General features: G+C 42.5%; 1 protein-coding gene across 1 annotated transcript in view; it reads left to right on the forward strand.

Moving 5' to 3' along the window:
• LOC136578684 (aspartyl/asparaginyl beta-hydroxylase-like) overlaps positions 1–21,772 on the forward strand; it is a 74,630-nt gene that overhangs the window by 40,448 nt on the left and 12,410 nt on the right. The window contains exons 9-12 of the mRNA XM_066578872.1: positions 732–869; positions 19,010–19,145; positions 20,224–20,315; positions 21,065–21,198. Coding sequence (XP_066434969.1) covers positions 732–869; positions 19,010–19,145; positions 20,224–20,315; positions 21,065–21,198 — 500 coding nt within the window. The remainder of the gene's footprint in view (positions 1–731; positions 870–19,009; positions 19,146–20,223; positions 20,316–21,064; positions 21,199–21,772) is intronic.

The following is a 21,772-nucleotide window of genomic DNA, read 5'->3' on the forward strand; positions in this document are numbered from 1 at the left end:
GCCATCTGCTTACAGGAGTTCAGTAGAATATGTCACCTTCACAATTGCTATCACTGGGGCTGCAGGGAGATGAGTGCAACTGTACAGTTTTAATCATTTTGAGTCACAACTGTAATCCAAAATAATATTTCAGATCACTACTATCAAATCCCAGGACTCCTATTGCAACTGAAGATGGAGATGTGCTGCAGGAAGTCATTTAGACAACTGTAGTCACAGCACATTCTAATGCCTGTAGTCACCCTGCAAGTCCAGAGTCTAATAACTAACCTAAAAGCATCATGGGGGTCTATGCTGCTGTTTGTTCCTATCATTCGGTCTGCGATCAGGCCCGGTCTTTGCGACCATCTAGATAAGGCCTAACTGTTTTGCACATCCAAGTTTAAGGTTTGCTATAAATGCAACTGTTGTGCAACTCCGGACTTCAACCGATGAGTCAGTTTGCTGCAGTTTTGATCATCTGAGCAGTTGTGACGTGGATAGATGGCATAATAAAAAAAAAGAGAACCATTATAAAGTCTGGCTGTAAGCACATTAATGTAATTACCTGGTTCTAAGTATAGGATTCTCTCTTCACCAGTGCATTTTTTGGCATTTCCAGAGTACGAGGGCTGTTCAGTAGGAATATGGAGTTTCTATGGTCTCCCCATCACAGTATTACAATTGAATATCTAATCCCTCTCCTAGATCCTGAATGTATGATCAGCAATGTGAAATGTATGTTTTTTCAGGCATACACTTGGTACGAGGTTGGACACAAGAGGGGACACTTTGCGTCTGTCTGGCAGAGGTCGCTTTACAATGTCGATGGGCTGAAAGCCCAGGCATGGTGGACTGCAAAAGAAACCAGTTATGCAGACTTAGTGAGGGTAAGCTTTAGGTGGATATTTTATTAAACATAATCAGGCATCTTGCATAGTACAATTATTTGTCATACTTCATTGTGATGCCATGCTCTTATATCTATTCCAGTAATGATTCGTTATTTTCTATGCTATTTGGGCTTGGATACAAGATGTGATACGGGCGGGCATGGAGGCTCTAGTACTGTGTTGTACCCCCTTTAGCTTGGATACAAGATGTGATGCAGGCGGGCATGGAGGCTCTACTACCCTGTTGTATCACCTCCAGCTTAGATACAAGATGTGATACAGGTTGGCATGTAGGCATACAGGTTCTGTATGGTATCCTGCAGCATATTGATCCATATTTGATATAACTGAGCCTCTATATCATGCAAGCTTAAAGGCTAAGGGAGGAGACAGAGATTATATATTAGGAGACACTTTCTGACAGTGAGGGTGATCAATGAATGGAACAGGTTACCACAGGAGGTGGTGAGTTCTCCTTCAAGGGAAGCCTTCAAACAAAGGCTGGACAAATATCAGTCTGGGATGATTTAGTGATCCTGCACTGAGCAGGTGGTTAGACCTGATGACCCTGGAGGTCCCGTCTAACTCTACCAGTCTATGATTCTATGTGTATAACAAATGCATTTCTTCTGTTACAAGAAAAGTGTGCCCAAAAACCGTGATAAAGCCTTAAGCGGGTTTAATCGCAGTAAGCTATGTATACCCTGCCTTTATTGGCCTACTTTAAGTTTGTTTACTCATTATATAAAAGTATTCAACTATTAAAAGTATATTGATTCCCAGCGTGATTCATTCATACAAGAAATTGAGATTTTTGTAATCAGAATGGTATTGTTCTATGCCTCAATGGAGAAGCAGCTGGAGAATAATGTAGTAAGCCATATTTATTATCATGTTCTCAATAGACACTTAAAATACCAGTAAAATAGACATTTATCACTCTGAAACATTGCCCACGAATAATGAGCATCTTATTATTCAGCAGATTGATTAGCAGGCGTTCAATTATTCACAGTGTGCTCCTCTGGTGTTCGGCTGATGGAATTGTGCATTTAATACACTGCATTGAGTTTCAATATATTTTATACCTGGCTTCGCTTTAAAATGAGATTGTGCAAATTCATCTCACAGCTTTAATCTATGTGTGAAATCCTTGTAAGCCTCAGGAATTCTTTCTTTTAAAATGAACTTTCTTCTTCACATAACAAAGGCGGCCATTTTGAGAAATAAAGTGAAGAAACCTTTATTGGACTAGGCGCTACAGAGTCGAACCAGCGCCTTCGTCAGGTCAATACAATAAAGGTTTTTGCACATTCTTTCAACTATCTTGTCTTGCACAGCAGCACCAATCTTCTCGCTTATTTTCAATTCTGCACACGGACCCGTTTCCAGGGATCCGCTAGGAGGAGGGCAGCAACTGTTCTATATTCTTCAGTGTGTTGTGCCACCAGCACAACGCATAACGCATCCAGCTGAGAGCATATCCACCGGATTTATTCTCCCCTTTTCCCATTGATACCTGTGATATGGAGTTGCTGTCTTTTGGTTTTATATGCAACTTTGCGACATCACTAATTTCTCATTGATGTGAATGAAGTAGCTAAAGTTCAGTACAAATGTGCGCTGCATATTAACATCTTGGGAAGAAAAGCAAAAAGCATTTTAGAAAAGTAGAAAAGTGTAGTTGAGTACGTTTTTTCTATCCTACAATGCCAAAAACTAGCAGAAACCATGTGAAACAGAGCCTAAAGTATTCTCCATTTGACAAATTAAAGTTTTTGCTTCTGTCCAGTGTTCAATCTAAATACCATTTTCGGGGATTTACATGGAACTCATGACGGAAACATACGGAGTAGACAAGAACGTTGTGTGAAAGGAGCTTCATTAAAAGAAAATTGAATCAATATAATTAAAAATATCAAACAATTATCTGAATTATTTATTTTTGATATTTATTTTGTGATGCGCCAACATATTCCGCAGATTTTCATCACTTACATGCAGAGAAAACCTATACAAACATAGGAAAAGCATATTCTATGCCTTTGGTCATATTTTTTCCTTGGACCGTAGCGCTGCAGGGCAGCATTAATAATTATTGAATCGCCATACTGCTCAATTTATATACAGTAAAAGTTTGATTTAAATACAGCAAGCGAGATAAGGAAAGCTACTCGCTTCCACTAGTATCTATATATCAGTTTTAGAGTAAAGCTGGGTTTACATGGGACGAATGTCGGGCAAACGATGCCCGACAATCCTCCCTGTGTGTCCTCGCTCCCGTGCTTCTGCACGGGAGTTAGTAGTGCTGGCTCGCTCACAGAGTGGCCAGCAGGGGGGCTCCGGGACATTTCTCTCCTCTCGCTCCCCCGTCCCTCTCCATTCATTTATTATAGCAGCCATTCAATAACGAACGGCCGCTATTTACACTGAACGATGAGCGATTAGCTCATCGTCCATTGTTTATGCAGCATAAATGATGGGCGATGAGCTGATTGCTGATCACTTAGTGTAAATAGCAGCTGTTCAGTACTGAACGTCTGCTGTGTTATGTCAATGGAGAGGGGAGGAGAAGTGAGATGAGAGAAATCTCCTGCAGCCTCCCTGCTGTGAGCCAGCGATACTAGTGCAGGTGCATGGGAGCTAGTATGTGCAGGGACGAGTGTCGGGCATCGTTTGCCCAACACTCGTCCTGTCTTAAAGGGCCTTAAGGCTCACTAATGAGCGAATAAAATTAATGAAAGCAAACAAGTAGGCCACTGACCATAACTGCAAAGTTACTGAGCCCCTAAAGTCAAAGCCCTATAAATGGCCTAAACCAGGAGTGCTCAGCTGGCTGACAGGAAGTACCAACTGACCGGACCCGTTGACCTGTCGTCATACAGTAGATGAGGGGTGCACAACACAGGTTATGGTGGATTGCAGCCCCCACCACAGGAAAGGAGAGGGGCAATATGTATTATATGGGGGGGATTGTCATGTGGGGGCAGATAGATATGTTCAGAATAGGTCATCAATAGTATTTTGTCTAGAAAACCCCTTTATTAAGAGCAGCATGTACTTTTATGTACTTCTTCATGGTTTTTATTTTTCGTCGGGTGCTTTTCATGTCCTTTGAGAAGAGGTAATGTATGGAGTTCTACTTGGGTGATAAACATCTCACTTAATCACAGAGTGGTCATATCTATGGATTTATGTAGATCCTACTGGTATCCCTGCAGGAGTATCAACCTGATGATACAATACACACATCCCTACAGCTAGAACTTGGTAAAGAATTTTCGAAAAGCTAATAGAGCTGTGAATTGATGGATGAGCCACAACAGCCTTTAGATTGTCCACTCAGAATGAACATTATTTTATTTTAGTTGCCCTTTAGCTAGTTCTTTATCACAGCGTTTCCACTGGGAAGCAATAAAGTCCAGATGAGTGAAAAATAAAGTTTTTGTAGAGAGCCGTCTTTACCGATGATGAATTCCAGTTACTGCATCAACACTCATATCACAGTAAAGTACATACTGTATACTTGAAGGGAAACTGTCACCACCATATCACCCCTAAAAGTAACCCTTTCCAATCCACTGTCTGACGTCTTCCTACATTCTGATTGAAGCTTGTACAGCTCCAATGGCAGAAGACGTCCGACACGGTAATCTTACCGTCTATTGCCAGCCACTCCACTGTCGGAGCCCCTCAGTGCACACACACTGGCTTTAGCCAGCAGATGGCACCGTTGTATAACAGCAAAAAGAGAAAGCCTTTTAGAAAACCATCAATCCAAAATTGGATTGGAAAGGGTTAACTTCATTCACCAACAGAAGATGAAAAATCAATTTAGTTTAGAAAATAGATGTTTGAGGGGCGACCTAATGACTATGTATAAATATATCAGGGGACAATACAGAGATCTCTCCCATCATCTAATTATACCCAGGACTGTGACTGTAACAACAGGGCGTCCTCTACATCTAGAGGAAAGAAGGTTCTTTACTGTAAGAGCAGTGAGACTATGGAACTCTTTGCCTGAGGAAGTGGTGATGTGGAATTCGATAAATGTGTTTAAGAGAGGCCTGGATGCCTTTTTTGAGTGTTAGAATATTATATGTTATAGTCACTGATTACGGCCGCCTGCACACGAGCGGAAATCCCGCCGCGGGATTTCCGCCGCTGAAAGTTTGCATAGGAGTGCATTAAAATACGCACTCCTATGCAGACGGCCGCGGTTTGGCCTAATTTTCTGCGGGGCACGCACTCACCCGGCCGCCGGCTCCGGTCTGCGCATGCGCCGGCTGCGTGGCAGCCGGCACATGAGAGAGCCGGGGCCACCAGGTGCGAGTGAGTACGCGCTCGTCTCTGCAGGCGCTCGGGTCGGATCGCGCGGCGAGAATTCTCGCTGCCGGATCCGACCCGCTCGTCTGCAGGCGGCCTACTTCAGAAGGGTCGGTGATCCAGGAATTTATTCTAATTGCCAGATTTGGTGTCAGGAAGGTATTATTCCCTAGAGTGAGACAAATCGACTTCTACCTCATTGTTTTTTTTTGTTTTTTTTCTTACGTTCCTCTGGATGAACATAGGGGAGGGGGCAGGGGTAATAGGCTTCACTAGATGGACATGTGTCTGTTTTCAGCCATACATACTATGTTACAGATGAATGTTCCTTCAAATGTTCTTGTCCAATCATTGGGCTATGTAAAAGGCCGTTTGGGGTGTGGTCACACATAGCAGTGGCCATGATGGGGTTGAAAAACATGCCTAATTGTGAAATAGGTGCGAACAGACAACTCGCATACATTTCCATCTCACATCTCTCAATGGCTCATAGTGCTGTTAATCCCGAAGTGTCCTGCCCTTGTCACAGTATCTCGCATGTCACATCAATGAATCTCATGACCCTCATTATGCGGACATTATATAACTTCCATCATGTGAACCTCGTATGACTGTCATCGGGACAATCCCAGCATAATTATAACCCCCAGTCCATAAGTGTACGTCATAGTCTCTGTAGCGTGTGCACACTAACTGTTGTGTTGGACTGGTCTTACACCATTCCTGCAGCTTTCACCATTCGCAGATCCTTGGTGAAGTCAGCAGCTTTCAAGGACCAAGTTCCCTGTTGGAAGGGAGACTCCCTCTCCTTTCACATGGTCTGTCTTGACCTCAGGCGATTCCAGTCATCTCTTGAGTGCTGCCTTGAATGGCGCAGCACTCTAGATCCCACACTTAATGCTGGCACCACAAGCTTCATGGCACTCTTTTGCTGCTGCGTCTGCCACACAAAACTGCATGTATGTATCTACACAACTATGTCTTACCTTACCTTTATAAGCCTTTTCATCAGTAACAACCTAGGTTCACTGCTGCCACTTAATGCTTCTTGTACTTTTACCTTTACCTTACCAGTATCCCCTGCATTAAAGGGGTTGTCCCGCGAAAGCAAGTGGGGTTATACACTTCTGTATGGCCATATTAATGCACTTTGTAATGTACATCGTGCATTAATTATGAGCCATACAGAAGTTATTCACTTACCTGTTCCGTTGCTAGCGTCCCCGTCTCCATGGTGCCGTCTAATTTTCAGCGTCTAATCGCCCGATTAGACGCGCTTGCGCAGTCCGGTCTTCTCCCTGGTGAATGGGGCCGCTCGTGCCGGAGAGCTGGTCCTCGTAGCTCCGCCCCGTCACGTGTGCCGATTCCAGCCAATCAGGAGGCTGGAATCAGCAATGGACCGCACAGAGCCCACGGTGCACCATGGGAGAAGACCCGCGGTGCATCGTGGGTGAAGATCCCGAAGGCCATCTTGGTAAGGTAAGTAAGAAGTCGCCGCAGCGCGGGGATTCGGATAAGTACTAAACCTTTTTTTTTTAACCTATCCCTTGGGTTTGTCTCGCGCCGAACGGGGGGCCTATTGAATAAAAAAGAAATCCGTTTCGGCGCGGGACAACCCCTTTAAATTGTCTTTGTGATGAAGCAGAAAACAAATTACATTTTAGAAAAAAACCAAAGTACTCGCAAAAAGCAATATGTCAAGATGCCACAATGCAGCCTGTGCCCGCCATCTGGCAAGTGTGGCATCCGGCTTCTGGCAAAGAGGCATGAATAAAGCAAAGTGCACACACTGCAAAAACTGTAATGAGCCTCTAACGATCAAGAGTCTTTAATAGTGCTACTCATATAAGCCTCTGGCACAATAGTGGATCTGGGGTCATGTGCTGTCTGAGTTCATTCACACCCAGCACACGGCCCTATTATAGCCTATTGCAGGGGTGTAACTAAAGGCTTATGGGCCCTGATGCAAAACGTGAGCTGGGGCCCCCCCATCTATCTGTATCTGTACCTGTACCCATCCCTAAACCATGCTGCACAGAGTCATAACTTGAAGCTTCTGGGCCCCAATGCAAAATCTGTAACAGGGCCCCCAACTATAATGCTTTATTCATAGTACTGGGCTCCCTGTATGGAGAAGAGAGGCCTTATGGAACCCCTAAGGCTCCTGGGCCCGGGTGCAACCGCATCCCCTGCGTCCTTTATAGTTACACCCCTGGCCTATTGGGCTATGCAGATTAACTTTTTGGTCCACGTGAAAAAAATCATCACATATCCTATTCCTGTCTGTATCATGAACAAGAAGTAGGACATGCCAATGCATGTTTATGCCCGAATTATGCCCGAGCCTCTCAGACACAACTCACACACATGGGAAGTGTGCTGGAGGCCATTGGGTAAAGGGACTTTTGAGCCAATGTTACAGTATGAATAGCCAATCCAGCATTTAGCAGAGACTGGGGACGTATTACAGTTCCACTATGGAATAGACAGTTGCCAATCAATGTAGTGGTTGGATTATTTGCTCTGGCAAAAATAATATCTTAGAATCGATAGGAATGAATTTACGTATCTGTTCGCTTTGAGTTCTTATTGCTTTTCCTCCTGGGGCTCTCAATGTAAAATATATGGCATTCCAGACCAGACAGGAATGGTGTAAATATAATTTTGTAGCATTATCGTGTTTTTCCGAAGTGACTGTTAAATAACATTTTATGTGATGTATCTGAGAACTTTTTATAATACTTCATTGTCATTGAATGTCTCTCCGGTAATGAATGTTAGCCCAAGTTCAGCGTAGGTGTAAAACTACACTAGGGACATATGTTACTGTCATAAAGAAAGCTCATTAGCTCCTCGGAGACAAAGCCACCGTCATGCTATCACTTCACAAACGGTAATCTGAGCTCTTTCAACTACAGTCAAAGTATGACAATTACTGTGTATAAATGAATCTGTCACCTACATACAGTGAGGCACCCATGTGTGCAGCCAATATCCATGAGTATGTAGTCTGCAAACCGTCACAAGGCGTCGGGTTTATATTTACTTGTGCTGCGCTATACAAAGTGCACTCATCTCTATATTTACTTTTGTACCGAGGCGTGGAAGAGGAGGCTCTCAACTCTGTCAAGTAGGACAGATTTTACATTTAATGGAGATAAGTAATAAAAGATCAGTTAAATGCTCCAGACAATTTTACTTCGAGTTGAGACTTTCGAATTGATGTTGATAAAACATGAAATTAATCCTTTCCAATCCACTGTCTGTTGTCTGAAGACATTCTGATTGAAAGCTGTACAGCTTCGATGTTAGAAGACATCCGGCAGGGTATTCTCACTGTATATTACTGGCCGCTCTGTTGTCGGGGGGTCTCTCCAGCATGTCCCATACCACAGTACTGGCTCTGGCCAGCAGATGGCGCTATTGTATAATGTCAGAAAGAGAGAGCCCCCTAGGAAACCCTGAATCCAAAATTGGATTGCAAAGGGTTAATTCCTTAAAGGGAGGACCCGTCGCCTCTCCTGACATGTTCGTCTTAGTAGAGACTTGTATTCTGTATGACATAAAGTCGGTATTGTGCTGTTCCTCAATTATTGGAAGTGTATGCATAAAGTGACACCTTGGTATTACCGGTTGGACTGTGTCCCTATACAGACTGACACTCTAACATTGTCCAATCAGTGCTGGCTATGTCCCTCTGTCAAGGAAGTGGTAAAGGAATAACAGAAGAACGACACAACAGTTATGGATAAACTGAATACATTTCTGGCTGGCTAGTTCGGCGCTGTTTGCCGTGATAAGTTACTGGCTGACCGGGCACCATTGTAGCCGTCTGATGGAGGGTATCGGGCGGCCGGCTACACCTCACTGACTCACTAGATGGATTTAAGCTACCTTACTAATCTGCATCGACTCGTTTCTACAGTCAGCTAGACTCTGTGTCATCAGGATGAAAGAAGGAGAGAGTGAGCGGGAGCAGCTGTGATGACTGGCAGCACCTCACTAATGGGATTAGAAACGCATCCAACTAGCTAGCCAGAAAGTCTCACTTAGGAAAGATGGTGTATATCTAATACCCAAACCCCCTCCCTTCTCCTTGGAAAGGGGGTACTTTATATGGGGACCTGAGTGAGGGGATTATCAATAGCGCGCCGATACACGATACTCATATACACAGGTATATGTTAACCCCTTCAGCACTAGACATAAAAACTAAAATTGTTATAAACTGACTACTGCAGTGAGAGGTGCACTGGGTATAGTGTCAAATTGGGACTGCATATGTGCCCACTCTAATGGTCCAGATCAATTTAACCCCTTCATCTCCACACTTTGTTTCTGTTACTCAGGGGTCAAACTGGCCAACTGGGGGAACAATAGAGTGTAGCTTGAATATCAGCTAGCGCACTCATATCATTTTGCTCCTCCTTAAGTCTGAGTAGTTCCCAGGAACTATTTAAATCAAGTTGTGGATTGTGGGGGGACTAACCCTAATATCTGAGTATTTTGTTACTGACCAGCAATAAGGGGTAAATTAATCAAGACTGTTAACTAGAGATGAGCGAACGTACTCGTTTTGAGTACTTACGCACCCGAGTACCGCCATTTTCGAGTACTTCAGTACTCGGGTGAAAAGATTCGGGGGCGCCGGGGGGCGGGGAGAGGCGACTAATGCCATTGGGGCCCGTCGATTTGTCAATTTTAATCTTTTTAAGACATACATAACCTAGTATGCAAGGCTGAAAAAAGACAAATGTTCATTTAGTTCAGCCTGTTTCCACCCCTCCTTGTTGATCCAGAGGAAGGCAAAACGCCTCTGCACTTCTTCCAGGGTTAAAATAGTGACATTTAAGGGAGAGTTTACTTTATCACTCTGCATCTCATCTGACATTTCATTTTCCTCTCTGAATACGTTAGAGAAAAAAAACTATACTTTCATCTCATCACCCTCTACAACCTCTACATAACCTTCTACAACCTTGCCTACATTATTTATTAAAGTGCCAACAATTTCAGTATTTATCTTTCTACTGTTTTATATAATTGAAGAAGAGTTTAGTTTTACTCTCTTTGGCAATAAGTCTCTCTGTCTCCACCTTTGCTGCTTTTATTTGCTTTTTACATTTTTTTTTCTCATAGGGTTTCTTTGCTGCCTTCTTGTTTTAGTAGTTTAAATGGTTTCTTTTTGCAGTTTATTGCCCCCTTTACATCTCTCTTGAGCCACATTGCCTTTCTCCTATTCCTAAACCTTTTATTCCTTTAAGGTATGAACCACGCACAGTAAGTATTTAGGATTGTTTTAAACATTTCCCATTTATTATTTGCAATTTTTGAGGACATTGTCCCAGTCAATAAGGTTAAGGGCATCTCGGAGCTACTTGAACTTTGTCTTTCTAAAGTTTAGTATTTTCATTAGTCTCGAATAAAATTCCCATTTGAAAGACAAGTAGAAGTGTATTATATTATGGTCATTATTTCACAGATGCTCCTCAACCTGCACCCCTGTTATTCTGTCAGGTCTATTGGTTAGTATTAAAGGGGTTGTCTCGCGGCAGCAAGTGGGGGTATACACTTCTGTATGGCCATATTAATGCACATTGTAATGTACATCGTGCATTAAATATGAGCCATACAGAAGTTATTCACTTACCTGCTCCGTTGCTGGCGTCCCCGTCTCCATGGCTCCGTCTAATTCTGATCTCTTCTGGCGTTTTTAGATGCGCTTGCGCAGTCCGTGCTTCTGGCTGGTGAATGGGGCCGCTCGTGCCGGAGAGCTGGTCACCGCGTCGTCATCGTAGCTCCGCCCCGTCACGTGTGCCGATTCCAGCCAATCAGGAGGCTGGAATCAACAATGGAACGCACAGAGCCCATGGTGCACCATGGGAGAAGACCTGCGGTGCACCATAGGATAAAACCGCAGTGCATCCCTGGGAAAGGACCGGCGGCCATCTTAGGGAGAAGATTTTTATAACTCCATATTTCGTCGGATCGGTGAGTTGCAAGCGGTTTAAAAACCGCGTTAAATTGCTATTTTATGCCAGGGGGTGACAGGGGGAATGGGGTAAGGTAAAATTTTGATGTTTGCCGGTAAAATGACTGTCCCTCTAGTGGGATCCTGTACAAATTAGGTTAGGTAATTATTAGAGATGAGCGAAAGTACTCGGTAAGGCCGATTTCGCAATCGAGCACCGCGATTTTCGAGTACTTCACTACTCGGGTGAAAAGATTCGGGTGCGCCGTGGGTGAGCGGGGGGTTGCAGAGAGGAGTGGGGGGGAGAGGGAGAGAGAGAGAGCTCCCCCCTGTTCCGCGCTGCTACCCCCCGCTCCACCACGCCACGCCCCCCGGTGACCCCCGAATCTTTTCACCCGAGTAGTGAAGTACTCGAAAATTGCGGTGCTCTATTGCGAAATCGGCCTTACCGAGTACGTTCGCTCATCTCTAGTAATTATCTTTAGTTATTGACAGAAACTTGTTACCTTTATGGGATCCACAGGTTTTGGCTTCCCAGTTTTTTATCCGTATAGTTAAAGTCTCCCATAATAATTACATTGTTGTAATTTGACGCCTCATCTATTTGCCTTAGTAATTGATTTGTGGTGGCTTCTGTATATTTAGTGGCCTATAGAAGACTCCCTATGAGGTCTTTGTTGTTTTTCCTTCCACTCGCAGTGTGGGCTTTGAACAGGATTTTACAAAGACAAACCCTTTTTTCCTTTCCGGTTTTTATGATTCCTTCTGAACAGACTAGCCCTGCAAGTTCACCATCCAGTCGCAGCTTTCATCAAACCAGGTCTAAGTTATTCCCGCTATGTCATAGTTTTTCTCAGACATTATGACTTCCAGTTCATCAGCCTTATTGGACAGACTGTTGGTCGGACTCTAGCATTAGTCATTATATAGTTCAGACAGGGTTTTGGTTATTTTTTATTTTAAGTGTATCCCTATTAACTATTCTGTCAGTTCTAACTATACTAACCTCTTTCACTGCTCCATCACCATTTTCATTACTTAGTCCCCTCTATCTCTGTGTTTGCCCTCCCATCAGTCCCTAGTTTAAACACTCCTCAGACTTTCTAGCTATCGTCTCACCCAGCACAGCTGCACATCCCCATTGAGATGCATCCCATCCCTACAGTAGAACCTGCAGCCATCAGCAAAGTCAGCCCAGTTCTCCAGGAACCCAAAGCTCTCCTTCCTACACCAACTCTGGAGCCACTTTTTTACCTCCTTAATCTCCTGTTGCCTTTCTGGTGTGGCATGTGGTGCAGGTAGTAATTCAGAAAATTACTTTCAATGTCCTTGCCTTAAGCTTACACCATAGTTCCCTGAAATCATTATTAAGAACCTTCCATCTACCTCTAACTTTGTCATAGGTGCCAATGTGCCATGACCGTTGGGTCCTCTCCAGCACCTCCCTGTAATCTGTTAATCTGATCCGTGGTGCTTGAATTTGAGCACCAGAAAGACAACACACTGTTCAATGATCCCAGTCTTTGTGGCAGATTGCCCTGTCTGTCCCCCTAATAATTGAGTTCTCCACTACCAGGACCTGTCTAGCCTGCCCTTTCTACAGCAGACACCCATCTGGTGTTTAAAGGCCATGTCATGCTGCAGCAGTTCTAACTCTGCAATCGCATTCCCCTCATCTGCAAACTTGTTGAGGTGTGTCAGTTCAAAACTAGCCTCCCTGGAACTCTTCCCTGTACCTCTCTTTTTGTGACCCAGCTAGCTGCCTGATTGATTGTTTGGGGTGGATGGCAAGATGTAGTATGCAGAATAGTGTTACCTGCAACTGATTTGCTGTAGATAGATGACAGGACACATGCCTCAGAAACATTTCCAATCAGGGTGAAATCTATGAAATTCACTTCATTGGCATATGTCATACCCACAAATTTAAAATTGAAAGAGTTACTATTGAGATACTCTATAAATGGGGGTATGGGTGCCACGTCCCAAATAATCAAGATAGCATCCATGTAGCGCCCATACCACACCATATAGTTTCAAAACTGGGTAGCAGGAGAGAAAATAAATCCTCAGATAGTGCCATCACCAAATTTGCCAGCAAGGGTGACATTTTTAGCTCATTTTCGTTCCTTCTATTTGTAAGTAATAACATTTCTCAACATAAAAAAAATTATGTTTCAATAGAGAAATGACTGACATGGCCGGAAATTGTTTCAAATTGCTAGAATAGTTTGTATAATACCTAAGACAATGTTCTGCAGCTCTGACCACATCCTTGTTATCGGACCACACCAGTACCGATCTGGTGACCTCGTTGTCAGGTGCCAAATTGGTAGATATGAAAGCCCGTGATGAGAAGATTTTTCTAGCAATTATCTATCAATAGCATAAAATCACTCCATGTTATGTCAAGACACTTCTCCATGAGAACTCAATGAATTCTGTTTAATTAAGTATATTGCCAGTGTTTGTACAGAAAGAAGAGGGCGTATACAAAAGCTACTTGGTATAAAGATTAGTGTTACATAGGTTCGTGTTTAATAGGTTAATTGACATCTTTTTGACACAACAGTATCAAATTTCTTAAGGCTTCTCAAGACATCTGGAGTCAGGGTATTGTTATCTCACTGTAGTCTTCTATGTTAACACAGCTTAGCCTTTTTTAACTTTTCTGTTGACTACTTATTTTAGAATACTAGTTACCGACACTACAAAGCACAGGTTTTAGTCTTCTATTTAAGGGCCAATAGTCCAATACAAGATAAGAAACATACACTTATTTCATTCTGAAACGTAACAGTTTATATTCCATAACAACCTCATGAGTAATGCATGAATATACATCCACTGTTACCCAAGTGTATGATGGTCTCCATTTTATCTTAGACATAATTTGCAGAACTAGCTTGCTATCCTTTAAATAACACAGAAATATTCTGTACCAAAGGCTGAAGGTGAAAATCAACCCAGGAACTCAGCTTTTCACATAAAGAACCTATCCCACATAAGTCTTAAAGGTGGTGGAAATCTATTCTTATGAGTCTTAAGTAGACCATAAAACACTGTGGTAACAGAGTGCTTAACCAAAAGGTGATCTATAATTTTAGGTTGATAGAGCCCCCAAAGCTGCATTGTCCTCGAGGAGAGAAACTAGAGCATTAGAAAAGTCCCTTGAAGGGTTAACATTAGAGATGAGCGAGCATACTCGCTAAGGGCAATTGCTCGAGCGAGCATTGCCCTTAGCGAGTACCTGCCTGTGCGAGAGAAAAGGTTCGGGTGCCTGCGCGGGGGAGCGGTGAGTTGCGGCAGTCAGCAGGGGGGAGCCGGGGGGAGAGAGAGATCTCCCCTCCGTTCCTCCCCGCTCTCCCCCACAGCTCCCTGCCCGCCGCCAGCACCCGAACCCTGTCTCTCGAGCGGGCAGGTACTTGCTAAGGGCAATGCTCGCTCAAGCAATTGCCCTTAGCGAGTATGCTTGCTCATCACTAGTTAACATCTAATTTTCTATAGGTCCGAGGGTTGGACATAACAGGAGAATAATACAAATCTTTCTCCAGGAAGATTTGTCAGCATTCTAAACAAAAATATTAGGATTTTCCCATAGAATGCGAATGGCCTCAGATTGTCATCTGGGCAGATTATTTACTTCAACGGCATGTGCTGCTAAACGTTGATTGAGAACAACAAGATCTCCTTCTACCAAACTTTGAAACTGATCAATAGCTGTAACCATAGAATTAACTGGATACAAAACAAGGTTATATGTTGGAAAACTAAAGGTTGATTGACTCATAAAAACTGGATCTACATCACGTAGTGTGCACAGAGCAACCTGGTTTCAGAAACTAAGAGATGTAAATGGGTTACAAGAAGCAGTACATGATTCAAGTCAATGACACTATCCGTATCAAAACATTCCACAATAATAAGTCTGGTAAATCTATTAACATCCAGCAAGGTTTGCAACAAGTTAAAAGAAAAGGTAGGAACAAACCCTAAACGCCTACTGAAAACCTGGAGGTGTTCAAACATTAAGGCCTCATTCAGACGAGTGTGTTTTTAGCGCAGAGTAGGCACACAAAAAGATTGCTTCTATAAGAACCAATGCTTTCCTATACAAGTGTTCACATGAACGATTTTTAGACGTGCAAAATACTCGCACCTGCCAAAGATAGGACATGCGAGTTCAACGCGCATCTAAAGGTTCGTGCTGCATGAACAGATAGGACCTGACTAGAGATGAGCGAGCATACTCGCTAAGGACAATTACTCGATCGAGCATTGTCCTTAGCGAGTACCTGCCCGCTCGGAAGAAAAGGTTCGGCTGCCGGCACGGGTGAGCGGTGAGTTGCGGCAGTGAGCAGGGGGGAGCGGTGGGGAGAGAGGGAGAGAGAGATTTCCCCTCTGTTCCTCCCCGCCACTCCTGCCTGGCGCCGGCAGCCGAACCTTTTCTTCCGAACAGGCAGGTACTCGCTAAGGGCAATGCTCGATTAAGTAATTGCCCTTAGCGAGTATGCTCGCTCATCTCTAGACCTGACCTATGTTTGGTGTGTTTTCCATAGACTCCTATAGGAGCTGGAAAACATGCACCTCGATCGTGTGAACGGGCTACTTCACGGAGCTTGACTTCACCTATTCTCACGATCTTTAGAGTTGCATAGAAGAGATCTTTTTGTGCGCCTAATCTGGGCAAAACACACGCTCGTCTGAACAAGACCTTAAACAGAGGCGAAAAGAACAAGAGGACTTTCCATGATTTGGAGATCTGCGGGGTCTTGTGTCTCCAACCTCTCCTTGTCTTAATTCATATCTTGACAATTGTAATATAGCGTTAGACATACTTGCACGATCCGTTTGCCCTGTGGGTAAATTTGGCCAGTCACTATCAGAGAAATCTGGGTATAAGTTCGCAGTTTCAACATCTGAGGAGGTAAAAGTTCCATGCAAGTCTGAAGTAGCAGAATCTTTTCTATTATAAGATTTAAAAAAAATAGATTTAGGTGATTTACCGTACTTTGATGATTTTCGTTTCCAGTCATAAACTGAGTCACTCGAATAATCAGCAACATCCCGTTGGTATTTTGATTTTTTAACATCCATAATTCAATTTTCCAGCTCACAGACATTGGCCGGCATATTTGCCAGCAGCGTATTGTAATCTGGTAAAGCGGAGAAACTTTCCACAGCTGAATGAACCTCCTTCAGTTCCTCTATTCCCTTCGACCTCCTCTGTTTCCTTCAGCCTAGCGCATTTCCGGTGTATTGCCAAGAGGCGTGTTACGCTTGGAAATATTTCGACACTTTCTGCCTTCTCAGCCAGGAGCCCCCATAATAATTGGCTGGCTCTTATAGGCTTTTATAAACGTGCTAGTAATCAGTGAGGGGTTTGTGCTTTAGCTTTAACTAAAACCTTATTTTTTTCCAAATATAGACAGATCAGGCCCTTTTAAGATGACTAACTAATTGAACTGACTCGGATCAGTAATTATATAACTCTTTATACATGATGTCTGTTACTTACTATAAGTTGGCTGTACTTCCAGGAAGCTGAAGACCCGCATTCACGAGCACCTCACCTATATATATAAAAATCTACCACATTCTGTTGCCGCACGGCACTTCATTGATATGCATGGAGGCAGAACACAAAACTTTATGTTCTATGGGATAGAAAGGATTAAGCATCCGGCAAGAGGCGAGGACTGCCAACATTTACTCTACAAAATAGAAGCTTTTTTGGATTCTACATTTAAATACAAAAAGTCCTTTTGGTCCCAATTTAAGAAATGCATACTGTGCTTCCCCGAAAATAAGACAGTGTCTTATATTAATTTTTGTTCAAAAAGGTTTAATTTTTTTCTGTGTATAGCTGCCTGGACAATATTTAAATTGACTTTTTTAATTAACTGTTAGCAGGGCTTAATTTTGGAGTAGGGCTTATATTTCAAGCATCCTCAAAAAGCCTGAAAAATCATTTTGCATCCTCAAATATTCTGGAAAATCATGCTATGTCTTATTTTCAGGGAAACAGGGTATTAGCTAATGGGTCACTCATTATATTGTTTTTCTATAAGTAGGACTTGTAATGTATTTAAACATGCGTTTTATATGTAGTGTATTACCATATACTCGTCTGAGCCTTCCCTAAAGAGTAGAAAGAATTAAAAGGACATATAAAAGAAAAAGGATACAACAACAGGTTATGAAATCATGTGTGAGATGGAGAAAGATAAGAGATGATGGAATTGGGGAATTTGTGATATTGGCAAGAGGATGGGTAATTATATAGCTCACCTCCAGCATGTGTGCCTTATATTGACTTCATTCTAAGTTAAATATGAAACTTTTTCATTAGTGGGTCATAAAAGATCCAGACCTCAAGGCAACTAGATTTGGGAGAATGTCAGGAAAATCCCACTAGAACAGTTGAACTTTATATGGGGTAAATCAGAATCACTTTAAGTACTGACTACTATTTATCATGAGTTTAAATGTGATTGGCTAATCATGAACACAACCACACCCCTGAATATAAGAAGGTGGGCACACTAATGCAAACACATAATTTTAGTTATATTATTTTTACTTTTCCACCCTAAAAGATTGTCTTTCAATGGAATTGTACAGATAACGGGCCACATTGAAGGTGGAAATAAATCTGAAATGATTCATCTTTGTCCGATTTTTTAACATGACATGGCATTTCAACAGGGTTGTGTAGACTTTTTATATCCACTGTAGGTGTGGTATCATCGGGTGCCACACACGTGATGGGCATACTTTAAAGGGATATTCCAGTACTTCTCTATTTTTGCTATTGGTAACCGTTGGATCCCTGATGGACAGCTGATTCCCAGGCCGCTATCACTGCGTTCAGCACAGGAAGCAGATTGGTTCTGCAGGCACTGCTCCAGTTGAATTTAATGAGAGCTGCTCTGCAGTACCACCCGGGCCACTTTCTGCACTGACCATAGTGACAGCAGCCTTGGGAGTCAGTTGATCGCGGGGGATCTGAGCGACAGATCCCCACTGATCATGTATTGATGTCCTGGAATACCCCTTTAATATAGCCTACCATCACATTCCTATGATGTTGGTATTTGGGATCTCTTGTGATTGTATCGTAGATCCACTTGTTGTATCATCAGTTAGCTCTCATCTGGGCAGGATGTACAAGGACTCTTAGATCCCAAGTGTAGTATTCATTAGGATTACTGACAATAAGCTCAAGAAATGGCTGCCATCCCGATGACTTCTGATATCCTTCAGTAACAGTCATGTATGTGTGATGATATTAGCATCTCTATCATAAGCTGCACAAAGTATAAGATTTGTGCATTAGGGCTCAGATACAGAAACTGTGTCCAAGACTGGAAATACATTGCTGGGCTTTTATTCCAATAAAATATGTAAATGGTCCTTCACTTCTACCTACAGCGATTTTAATATTTGTAGGCAGTGATAAGATTTCTCCTTAGGTGAGATGCTTTCTGCATACCAATGAGGTAAGCTGGAGAAGCTGCACCCAAGCAAACATCTATTGTTTTATTATTCACAGCTAGTTACCTGCTTTACATTCGTGCTAACACTTTGTCTCAATGAGAAAGCGAGTAACTAAAGCAGTTTTTGCTCTCAGAGGTCCTCATAGAGATGCAATCCTTGAAAGACTAATATTTTTTGATAATGACTGCAGGAGCAATCTGCTTATTAAAGGGAACCTGTCATCAACTCTAAGCGGCATAAACTAAGTTATGATACTTATAGTTGATAACGGGTTCCCTTAAAGTTTGTGCTGATGTTCCCGGCGGTACTTTAATGATCTTGTTTTTCTCTCTCAAAGTCTTTGGAAGCCAACTGGAAGGTGATTCGAGAAGAGGGCCTTGCCGTCATGGATGCATCCAAAGGCCTTTTTCTTCCTGAAGATGAAAACCTCAGAGAGAAGGGAGACTGGAGCCAATATACATTGTGGCAGCAAGGTAACCATTTACAAAGGTGCTTCTCAAACTGTAAAGCCAGCGTCATTGCGGATACCCCCCAGTTGTTGGTGAAAAAAATTGCTATATTTGCACGTGATGACAGTCTCCCATAATCACTCTTTTGAGTCATCACTTGGGTGACTTTTGGTTCTTGTAAAGGTACCTTTAGATTCAGTTTCTGCAAAGTAAGAGGGAGGGGAAGGGTTCTCATATCATGACTGACTGCGAATTCTAAAGGAGATATGTGCCATGGGTATAAGTACCAGGGCATAGGCATAGCAGTTAATGTAGGGCCTATCTCCACACAACGGTAAGATATAGTTAGTAATGTCATCACTATCTGAATTATCTCTATAATGTGACCTCACTGTGTGTGTCATTCTTGTGCTGTAACTCAATGAATTCATTATCCCTTTTTCTATGACGTCACTGTGTGCATTACTGCTATGCTGTGACATCACTGTATGACATCACGTTATCTCATTAATGTAATATCACTGTGTGCATGATTTCTTAGCTGTTATTTCATTGAGTTAATAACCCCTGTACATTACATTACTGTGTATTATCTATATGTTGTGACATCCCTGTGTATGTTACACCTACGCATTAGGAAATTACAAAGTGGAAATCTGAATAATCACTTGTTTTTCATGTTCTGAACTCATACTGATGATGGCCATCATTTAGTTTGATGATATTCCAAGTTTTGCAATAAGGCAAGCCTTAGTTTATATTAATTCCCTTAAGAGGCCATTCTTTTATCTTATGCAATATTTTGCATGATGTCGATTATAATAGACAAGAGGTTGTCTGAAACTTTACTATCCTCAGTAGTTGATTGGCAGGAGTCTGTAGCTTGGGACCCCCACGGATCAACTTATATCGGGCTAGCTGTCATTACAGACACCCTTTTTTCTAATCCTGAACAACACCCTTAATATGATTTTTTTTTGTTCCTATTTTGCCAACTCCTATATAAAATTGTACTATCCCAATAATTTGTAAGAATCACCAAGAGGATCTTGCAGATTTTAGAACTGTTGCTCCTAAAAGAATGTATTTATCTCTTTGTTAGGACGAAAGAATGATAAATCTTGTAAAGCCGCTCCTAGAACATGTGCATTGTTGGAGAGATTCCCGGAGTCCACCGGATGCCGCAGAGGACAGGTACAAGAGGATTTTGAATAAATGGGTCCATTACTTTTTTTTATTAGGGAAATTAATATACAATGATTGCCCAACTTACTTCTCTAATAGAGAAATTAAACTTCTTGTGGCCTTTCCGTTCAGCCCAATCTAATGTTCCAATGCAGCAGTTATCTGGTGTAACTCTATTAAGTTCAATGAGATGTCCTATTCCTTTAAAAGCTACAATGAGCAGCGCTAGGTGGGATGTAACCTGCTTGATTTATAAGTGCCCATTCACACGGGCGTATACAAGTTGCTCCCGACATTGTCAGGCGCAACTCACATTGGACAGCACATGGACAGACATCTGTGTGCTGTCTGATCCCCATGGGCAGGGAACACTGCATGTCTCATTCTGATCCTTGATACGGACCACAATAGGACATACTCTGATGGTCCATGTGGAAAAACTAATTGGTTATAAGAGGTCCATGTGTGTCCATGAACTTTTTTAAGCAGAAAAGCTTGGTGCTTTTCCTTTAGATATTTTAATGATATTTTTTTTCTATCACAACTAACTTTATGCTTTTGTAGAACATGTGGGACATCAGATATGTTGAGCATTGTGCTATTGAATAGGGTATGGCTTGCAACTTTACACCTCGACTTGCCCTGTTGAAATCCCTTGGGGTCATTGCTCTACTGTAGAGCCTTATGTCCAGACATAATCTAGATGCACTTGTCCATTAGTTCCTTTTCCTAATGAAGGCTTCATATTTTCTCCACAGATCAAGTATTCTGTAATGCATCCAGGGACTCATGTGTGGCCCCACACAGGACCAACAAATTGTAGACTACGAATGCACTTGGGTTTGGTTATACCAAGTGAAGGCTGCAGAATAAGATGTGCTAATGACACCAGGTATGTTTTACTAGTATCATAGTGTGATATGTTTTTTTTTTGCATTGTCACTGTATTTCCTGCTACTTTTTGCTCAGTATTTCTACACAGTTTTCCAAGTGTTTTACAACTTGTCTACTAGATGGTAGACAAACATAGATTAGGCTACAGTCACATCCGGTTGGAGAATCCATTACAGATCCTTTACAGATCCTGTGATTTTATTGGTGTGTTTCCAGTTTCAGCTCTCTTTATGTTTCAAACCATGAAGAGAGCCGAGGTGGCACTGACTCACGCCAAAGCTTCAGTAAGAAAGATCAAGGTGGCAGCATCAGTAGGTGCAAAAAATCCAAATGAGTTTATTCTCCCATAAGCAATACAAATAGTGCAGCAATGTTTCGACCAGCGGTTTGGTCTTTATCAACCTACTGATGCTGCCACCTTGATCTTTCTTACTGAATTTCTGGGACTGGGTCTACGTCCCGGTGGCTGTTGCATTACAGTCGTGTCTCACCCTTATGAGGATCTTTTAAAGTGCTGGTTATTTTCTCATGCCAAAGCTCTGGTATACATGCCTGAGCCACATTCACCAGAT

The sequence above is a fragment of the Eleutherodactylus coqui genome, chromosome 9 (assembly GCF_035609145.1).
Source record: "Eleutherodactylus coqui strain aEleCoq1 chromosome 9, aEleCoq1.hap1, whole genome shotgun sequence".
NCBI lineage: Eukaryota > Metazoa > Chordata > Amphibia > Anura > Eleutherodactylidae > Eleutherodactylus > Eleutherodactylus coqui.